Below are 9,769 nucleotides of genomic sequence, written 5' to 3'. Positions count from 1 at the left end.
ATCTATGCAGGAAGTACCAGACAGACCCAAAACAACAACACAGGCTTCCTAACGCACACCTGTGACACCTTCGCGTTAACACAGATGAACTGAGTGTTATTGTAGTGCAGATATATTAACTAAATACGACTTGCTATTCTCTGGTGCAACTTTATTAAACAGAATTCAAGTAGCCTAAAATTGTGTTATAATAGTATATTGAGAAGGTGTTGTTGTTATTAATAATAATAATGATCAGGAGAGTTTGTAAGGTCGTTTTGAGTGTCGAGCAGTCTGAAGGTGTCGGGGCTCGTGTTCGGAGGAGTATTGGTCGAAGAGAGGTGAGTTATTGAAATTACTTTTCACGCAAAAGTTATTTGATATGTGTTGCAGTTTGTGTTAAAACATGATGAATGAGATGTACGCTAACATCTTATTTTATTTCAGTTGAAAAACCTTGATCCTTTTTTGATGCTTGATGAATTCGGGATCTCCAAACCAGCAGGTTTTCCTGATCACCCACATCGCGGATTTGAGACGGTAAGTGTTGTTACTGTACCAAAAGAGGTTTCTTTTTACGTTTTGGGTTTGGGTCCTTCCACTACGGTACAGATGATGACGATGACGCTTTGTTGTCAAATACAAACTAAATTCAATTGGATAGAATGACAAAAAACTTTGTTTATGGTACAAACCGAGTAATTTCGCTAGGGGGCGCGCTGAGGCTCAGAGAGCCGAATCCCTGGTTAAGCTGCATTAAAATCTAATCACTTTTCTTTGTCTTATATAAAGTAATTTTTACACTACGAAGTGCCAACATCTTTTGAACAGCCTATGAATGGAAATGCGCTGTCTATTAAATAACAAAAATAAATTTGTTGTCGTTTAGTCGCAAACCACTGTGATTGGACCATTTAGAAAACCGCTAAGAAAAGTAACACCGCACAAGAAGTTGTTGCCGCAGAGGTGCGCCGGATGATAATTTCCAGCTAAATAATGACACGGATGAAGTTTAACAATTGAATCGAAAATACACAGTTGAAACACAATCTGTCCAATTAGACGTTTACATTAAATTTATACCGTTTTTAATCTCATTAAGGATAAAACTGCATGGATTTGTTTAACCACTAGGGTGCGCAGTACAACATCCAAACTGAATCTGGTCCTTTGTTTCCCTTTAGCATATTGTATTCACCACTCCCGTTGTTTTTGGCAGTACACAGAGTGAGAGGATGTATGGTCATTAAAAGTGTTCTTCAAAATTAATTTGTGGGTTAAGAATACGGAATCCAACTAGATTATGGTGTTAGCATCACAAATGTCATCATGGGTTCAATACCCAGGGAGCAAATTTAATGTGATGGTGACAAATATGCATTTTGACATTTTAGAAGTCACATTAAAAAAGGGGTTTGATTCATATTACAGTGTATGTGCGCTACTTAAGCAACTGGTTGTTGAGCCGGACCTTCATGAGACAAGCAGGTGTGTTTGTTTTTAAGCGGTCACGATCACAGTAGTGCTTAAAGATCACAGGCTGCCTGTGGCCGCAGGTCAAGCGAGCCTCCGAAGGGTCAGATGTTGACCTTTTATCCCGCCTCTTGTATCCTGTTGAGAGCACATGCGGGAGATGACATGTAGTCTGTCTACCCTGTATGTCGTAGCACACTATGCAGATTCTCCATTGCCATGTTCACTGTTCAGCATAGGCCTATTTGGTTAATTGGTAACTTATTGTAGCTTATATAATATCTGCAAATTTTAGGTTGTAATGAATGTAGCCAAGTAAAACCATGCATATTCAGTGCATTTGCAATAACTTCTCATAGAATTTGTAATTTGTTTGACTATTTTAAAGGGGACATATCATTAAAATCTGAATTTTTCCATGTTTAAGTGCTATATTGGGTCCCCAGTGCTTCTATCAACATAGAAAATGTGAAAAAGATCAAACCAGTAACTAGGTTTTGGTAAACCATTCTCTGCAAGCATGTGAAAATGTGAAATTTGGCTCCCCTTGTGATGTCAGAAGGGGAAAATACCCCTTAATCTGCACTATCCAACCACGGCACTCATTTGCATTTTAAAGGACACACCCAAAAACGGCACATTTTTGCTGACACCTACAAAGTGGCAATTTTAACATGTTATAATACATTATCTATATGATAGTTTGAGCTAAAACCTCACATAGGTACTTGGGGACCCCAAAAATTTGTTTTAAATAAAACAAAGTCTTGTAAAATGTCCTCTTCAAATCAAATTACATTTTACACTGTTCTAAAAACACATCCAAAAAAAAGTACTACAGTAAAAGGTTTTTTCATAAATGTTTATTATAATGTTAACAATTTTACAATTATTGAGGATCACCCAGTAATGCCTTATTTCTAACTCGCATATAGCTTAAGACATATCTGCTATTATATTTAACTTTATGCCCCATCAGGGATTTTTTCAAATCCCTTCGAACGTAAATTTTTAGTGTGTACTCTACCAACACAGCCCTATGAAATGTTTCATCCACCTGAACAACTTTAGACATGTTTATTTTCTTCTAAATAAACTGATTTAATGACTTTTCCATACTTACTTTAGGCCATAAATATGCCCAAGAAATGAGAATTACAGTCTTAAATCTATATTCCAGCCTCTCAACTTTTAGAGCATGCTGCTAGCAACAAGCATCATGGGTTCGATTCCCAGGAAATGCATGGAGTGATCAAACGTTTACCCCAAAACTCTTTACATTAATGCATTCAGCAGACACTTTTATTCAAAGCAACTGTGCATTACAATACATGTTATCAGTTTATGTATTCCCAGGAATCAAACCCATGACCATTTGCGCTTCTAACAGAATGGTTTACCAACTAAGCTACAGGAACAGCATCTGCCAAATGCATACATGTATATTTAAAGGCACTCACATGCTCTTTATCTATCTGATCTTGCACAGGTGACATATTTGTTGAGTGGAGTAACAGCCCATGAAGATTCCTGTGGCCATAGTGGGACATTGAAACCTGGGGACTTACAGGTAACACAAACTGAGACTTGAGAGAACCCCGTACCCCGTAGGGCATTTCCTGTGTTTTTATGTGTCGTAAAGCTGTCTCACTTTCTTCCAGGTTGGTAAGTGAGTGTTTTAATAAGCCATTTATAGCCCACATGACTTTAACAACGCCTAACGCTTCCAGATACTTCAGTGATACCAAACCATTAAACACTCAAGGACTCCCAGATAATAGCAAGAGCATTGAAGAAACAGAAATAAAAGCTGCTGACAAAGAAGAGAGCGTTCTGTGACTCCCTAAAGGAGCTCTAAACCTCAAAAGTAATGGAAATTTCCATTACTTCCCGGAGAGAGAATGAGAGAGAGGCTTATTAAGCTGCTGTTGTAAAACTGAAGTGGTTGAATTTTACACTAAAATAAAACCTCAAACCTTAAGCTCTACATGGCGATTACAAGTCGTATAAACGTTAAATGTTTAAGCAATATCATACCAAAGTGTAGATAATTTGTCCGCCAGTTAACACTGTATTTAGTTACATTACATAAGGTATTTATTCTCACTTTGCAATAAAAACAACACTTATAAACAATACTTTTTTCTGTTATGTTAGTGGATGACTGCAGGCCGCGGGGTGATTCACGCTGAGATGCCCGTGTCAGATGGACTCATTCATGGTCTACAGCTGTGGGTGAACCTGAAGAGCACAGATAAGATGGTGGAGCCTCAGTACCAGGAGCTAAAGAGCAAAGAGATTCCCAAGCCAAGTAAAGATGGAATCGACGTGGTGGTCATTTCAGGGGAAGCACTTGGAGTGAAGGTGAGGTTTAATTTTTTAGTATAGATGACCTGAGACCATATTTGAGTATTGTTGAAAATAAGTTTTTTTTATGGCATGTAGGCTCCATGAGGTCCAGATCCTCATGTGGTAAATGCAGGTGGGTGATTCTCACGAAATACAGATTTAGAAGGTGTCCAGCATCAGATTTTTTAAAAAGCCCTTGAAGCCAATCTTTTTTTTTGCACATATAAGATTAATGTCTGAACTTACTATAACCATTATTTTTTAGAGAATTAAAAAAATATTTAATATAGATTTATTTACATTGATGCATTCTATAGATTATCATTATCCAAAATTATCATTTACGCAACATGATATTACATTAAATATATGCATTTACAAACTCATGTTTCGGTAATGAGAACTAAAAAGTTGTCTAGGTACTATGATGAACAAAATTTCAACTTTTATCTGAAGAGAAAAAATAAAAAATGCTTACCTGATAGCCATCTTGAGTGTCACAGTCAATTATGTCCCTTCCAACAATTTTTTTGAAAATGTTAGTTCCTTGAGCGCTTAAACAATGATTGAAAATTGTTTCGGAGGATGAGAAAATTGGTCTTGGACACATTTATATTCCTTATTATTATCTCTACATTTACCAATGATCACCAAATACCACATGTTTCTTTACTGTAAATGTTTATAGTATAACATGCACTGTATGCATTTTGGATTTTTGAATTATACATTTTCCATGTCAAAGTACCCAAATCCAGTCATGGACACGTTGCGGTAATGAAAATGTTCCCCTTAAATGTGGAAAAACAACAAAATTGGTTTGTATGATGTCATTTGAAATCATGTGCAAAATAGGACGTGAAGAGATGTTTGTGACTGTATGCTTTTTATTTTGATACTCTTTTTTTGCATTTACTTTTTTATCAAAATGTTTCCTGACACAAAGTCTAATTTCACGAGAATCACCCAGGTTTGAATATGGCCAACATCATTTCCAAATCTTCTTTTCAGCATCTTTCTACTTCCTTTTGCACTCACGTTTCCAGCCCCGTTTTGTGCGTACGCACGCTTCATAAATGAGGCCCCTGCTGGTGATGTAAAACATGTTTCTCATAATTCTTATAAATTCTTTAAACCAAACCACTAAGAGAAGAAAAATGTAGTGAGTACGCCTTTGTCTGATGCTCATGTCTGTTTATCATCTGTTTTTAGTTTTGCAAACACGTGCATTTGTCCATCCATTTCCCGACTATCACTCACGCTTCTGTCTGTTTCCTGTTTTTACAGTAAGATACAGTATCTTAGGTTATCGCTAATTTGAAGCTGCTTTTTAAATGTTCCAACCAATCAGAATGTTCCATCTACAATCTGATGCCGGGTTCCAACATACTAATTGCTGCTGAAAGGGCATCCTCATTCTGACAACAGCAGGAAATTTGGAGCAGGCTTGGGTGGAAGTGGTTTTCTGAAATGTTTTAAATGTTAAATGTGGTTATGTGGAAGGTTTCTCCAGGGCAGAGGGTTGGACGCAGTGCTGAAGTGAAATGTGGGTCAGCCAAATACTTGGGCTTACTGGAACCAGATACGCAGTGGAACTCACACACAATGTTTTCGTATCTGTTAACGTCCATAATTTAAACAACGTTGAACAATTTCTCTTCGTATTTGTCTTAATACAGGACATGGGATGTTGTAGTCACAGCTGTCTGCTGATGTAAACTGCAGTTCGTGTTTTTGGATAAAACTTGACATGCATATGTATTGTTTTCAGTCAAAGATTTACACAAGAACTCCAACGATGTATCTTGACTTTAAACTGAAGGAAGGCGCAAAGCACACACAGCCCGTGCCCAAAGGTAAAGACGTGTATTGTGTCTTAACTACTTACATTTATTTGGCAAATACAAGCTAAACTTGAACTTTTGTTTGTGTGTTCCCTGTGTTCGAACCTTTTGTGCTGCTAACGCAATGCTCTAACTGAGCTATACAGGATCACTTACCATTAAATACAGGGTAGCTTTTGTATCATCAGTATTGAGCTTGTTGTAAAGAGTGCAAATGTTATGTAAGTTGAGTCAGCCTTTTTATGTCTAGTCCCGTTCGCATCCTTGTAGCATTAACTGGTAGTAACACATGAGCTCATATAAAATCTTTCCCCGCCATAGACGAGTTATCTTGTCAATTAAAGGCAGGGTGCATGATTTTTGAAATAAACTTTGGAAAAGGGAGCCGAGTACAAAAACACACTTGTAGCCAATCAGCAGTAAGGGGCGTGTCTACTAACCAACATTGTTGCCTGGGTTGCGTATGTGTGGGGCGGGTCTATCAAAAAGGTCTAGATTCTATTGGGGTAGGGGCGTGTTTGTGTATGTGATTTCAAATATCAACATTGGCTTTCAGAGATCATGCACCCCGCCTTTAAAAGAAAACATTTGCATGAAAAAAAAACTGTTTCTGATGAGTTTTTATGTTAATCTGTAAAACCGTGATTATCCACTAGATGGCTAGACGTACTACTTTATAAAAATATATGCCGCACATAAATTTTTTAAAGAATTTTTTGATAATCGTTTTGAACAAAACTCTTAACAAAATTCCTTCACAATTTTTTTTTACATTTTTTCAACTTTTTGCTAAAATGTTTTTTTTTTAAAGAAAAATACCGTTATTTAAAAGTTTATAAGCACAGAAAAAAATATAGATATGATGAAAGTTTTTTCCCTGTTTTGTTTTTTTTTATTTTTTGTTTGAAAGCAGAAGGTCTGTTCTTTCATTTGACATTATTTGTATGTTTATATATTTTTAAAATAATTTTTTTCTGAAAACTAGGTGTATGTATTTTTGACAGTCATGTCAGTGCCAAAAACTATTCCAATTTATCTGAATTCACTCCACTTTTAAGATTTCTTACTATATTTATAAGTATTATTAATTCTATATTATATAAATATTATTATAAATGTTTTTCAGGATGGACAGCTTTCATCTACACCCTCGCGGGTTCTTTATGCACTGGTAAGTTTAAATAAAAACAATACAGAAATCAAAGCTGTATCCAAAGTTCAATCCTCTGTAGGGATTCGGCTTTCAGTCCTTGTAACATGAGCAGGTGCTTTAAGATTATTTGTGACTTCCTCTTTCTCTCTCTCTTGGAAATCTTACAGACATTTGGATTGTTTCTATGATCTTTTGCCAATAACCTAAAGTTGAGAAATAATATTTATTGGGTAAATTTGTATTATTTTCAGGTTGTTGAAGATTATACACATGTTCATTAAATATAAATCTTCCACCTGCTACTTCAAAGTTACCTCTTAATGATTATTGGATCTTATTGTTTTCATCAAATGCATATTTTTTTCATAAATCGCTTTCAAGAACCAAACTTCTTGTGTAAGGATCTAAGTGTGCGGGAAATGTTTGGGATAGTCTTAAAGGTGCATTGTGTAACTTTTAGAAGGATCTCTTGACCTAACATAATGAACTGTATTGTTTTTATTACCTTAGAATGAGCTGTTTTCATCTACATACACCGCGGGTCCCCTTACATGGACACCCACGTCATGTTTCTACAGTTAATAAAACGGTTCTACAAAGTGTGTTTTTTCGTCCCTACGTTTGTTACATGTTTGTCCTGTGGCATCTACCATACTGTATGCGTTTTATAATTAGGGGTGAGCTGTTGGATGCAATTTCGCAATCTCCCACTAGATGCTGCTAAAATTTACACACGCCACCTTTAACCTCACAGAACCCACAGTGATGATATTTCCCGCTATATTTTGTGTGGTATCTGATTCACAATAAACTTAATTCAAAATTTGTAATTTGTGATTTATTTTTTAGGCCCAGATGATGATGTGCGGACAATTGAGCCACACCACACAGTGGTTTTCGACGATGGTGAATACGTCAGTGTGGAAAACAAGGTATTTTCCTCCTGTTCCTATGTGAACCTTTTCTGGTTTTAATCATTTCAAATATGATATTTTTTTAAAAACTTTTTTTATTCTAGGCAGCTGATGAGTCTCACTTTGTTTTAATTGCTGGTGAGCCTATAAAAGAACCCGTGGTTCAGTATGGTAGGTTAAGGTTTTGTAAAATCTTTATTAAAGGGATAGTTTGGCCAAAAATGATATTAAACCCATGATTTACTCACCCCCAAGCTGTCCGAGTTGCATATGTCCATCGTTTTTCAGACAAACACATTTTCGGATATTTTAGAAAATGTTTTAGATCTTTCAGTTAATCAAATATAATGTTACGGGGTCCACGACCTTCAAGTCCAAAAAAAGTGCGTCCATCCTTCACAAAATAAATCCAAACGGCTCCAGGCTGATAAACATAGGTCTTCTGAGGGTAATCCGCGCTTTGTTGTTGTAGAAATATCCATATTTAAAACTTTATTAACGTAAATAAATACCTTCCGGTAGCGCCACCATCTTAGTCGCATCCGCATTCAGGATGAGAGCTTACGCAGCCTACGGAGGTTACTCTGCTGCTGCTCTGTGCCCCCGCCCTCCGACTTTGTCATACGTCACTAAGAAAAGTGCGTACACTACGCTGATACTCTCTCCTGAATACAGAGGAGTCTAATATGGCGGCGCTACCGGAAGGTATTTATTTACGTAAATAAAGTTTTAAATATGGATATTTCTACAACAACACTGCGCGGATTACCCTCAGAAGACCTTTGTTTATCATCCTGGAGCCGTTTGGATTTATTTTGTGAAGGATGGACGCACTTTTTTGGACTTGAAGGTCGTGGACCCCATAACATTACATTTAATCAACTGAAAGATCTAAAACATTTTCTAAAATATCCGAAAATGTGTTTGTCTGAAAAATGAGACCTATGCAACTCGGACAGCTTGGGGGTGAGTAAATCATGGGTTTAATATCATTTATGGCCGAACTATCCCTTTAATGTGATTTATATGTTATAATTTAAAGATTTATTATGCATAGCTTTTTATGTAGATTAATAAAATGTTTTACATTAATGCATCAGTCTTCTGAGTCTGACTTAGTCTTTATTTGTTTTAGGACCGTTTGTCATGAACACACAGGAAGAGATTGATCAGACCATCAAAGACTACAAATCTGCCATGAATGGATTTGAGAAGGCAAAAATTTGGAAATCAAAGATTGGTCAGAAGTTTTGAATTGTTTTGTTACAGTTACTTATTGTACCTCTTAAAGTCATATATACAGTCGGCCTGGAGTACTTGGTCATCTCAGTCACACTTCATGTATGAATGTCTTTGCAGTAGATAATGAAATATCAAATAAAGTTACATTTATTTTAAAGAGCAATAGCACAAGCACACTCGTGCAAAGAAGAGATTTTTTTTAGATTTTTAATGATGAAAAAACTGTGAAATATGTTTATAAGTTATGGAAAGTACTTGTAAGTAATGTAAACTAGAAAGTAGTGAAAGTAGAGTCTAAAATAATTAGCATTTTCTCTCATAATTTTGAGACATTTCTAATGCTGTAAAATTCAGACATTGAGATATAGTGAAGAAGTAAGGTGAGTCTATATAAAAATATTATAAATATAACCTTAATATCTCTAATAGTGACTGAGTAAGGTCATCTCAAAGTTTGAAATTAAAGTGAAATCATAAAATACTTTTATAATGCTTCTTATCTTATGATTATGAGACTTTAGCCTGATTTTAACAGACACAGGGTCGCATATTATCTAATGGCTTACTTTGAATCCTTTTTGTGTTCATTTCTTATTATTTTGTTATTTTAGCTAATTATCTGTTTAATTATGAAAGTGGTTTGGTTATTTGCTAATTTATATTCTTTTTTTTTCTTTAAATTCAATCTTATGTAATCAAGATTATATCTGTGGCTGTTCATACATTTTATCTGATCACAACATGCTTTATTTTGGTGACTATACCTCTGTGTCCAATTTTCATTTATGTTAAATTTGCACCTGCACTTAACCACA

The 9,769-nt window shown here is 35.7% G+C and overlaps 1 protein-coding gene across 1 annotated transcript; it reads left to right on the top strand.

Annotated features, from left to right (window-relative positions):
* The first annotated feature begins 23 nt into the window (after positions 1 to 23).
* Positions 24 to 9,717, top strand: pir (pirin). The gene is made up of 9 exons (XM_065241127.2): positions 24 to 320; positions 427 to 519; positions 2,942 to 3,022; positions 3,610 to 3,816; positions 5,573 to 5,657; positions 6,772 to 6,816; positions 7,648 to 7,730; positions 7,817 to 7,883; positions 8,848 to 9,717. The coding sequence occupies exons 1-9, from the start codon at positions 231 to 233 to the stop codon at positions 8,964 to 8,966; spliced, it is 870 nt and encodes a 289-aa protein (XP_065097199.1). The 5' UTR covers positions 24 to 230; the 3' UTR covers positions 8,967 to 9,717.
* Positions 9,718 to 9,769: the final 52 nt, after the last annotated feature.

This window comes from Paramisgurnus dabryanus, chromosome 14 (assembly GCF_030506205.2).
Source record: "Paramisgurnus dabryanus chromosome 14, PD_genome_1.1, whole genome shotgun sequence".
NCBI classification, from domain to species: domain Eukaryota; kingdom Metazoa; phylum Chordata; class Actinopteri; order Cypriniformes; family Cobitidae; genus Paramisgurnus; species Paramisgurnus dabryanus.
The sequence above is the reverse complement of the archived record's forward strand: the minus strand, read 5'-3'. Positions and strand labels throughout refer to the sequence as shown.

Bases quoted from the DNA above. Each gene is read 5' to 3' on its own strand.
- pir (XM_065241127.2), top strand. From the start codon at position 231: ATGATCAGGAGAGTTTGTAAGGTCGTTTTGAGTGTCGAGCAGTCTGAA. The intron at 3,023-3,609 runs GTAACACAAACT...CTGTTATGTTAG, and splicing joins TGAAACCTGGGGACTTACAG to TGGATGACTGCAGGCCGCGG. The intron at 7,731-7,816 runs GTATTTTCCTCC...TTTTTATTCTAG, and splicing joins ACGTCAGTGTGGAAAACAAG to GCAGCTGATGAGTCTCACTT.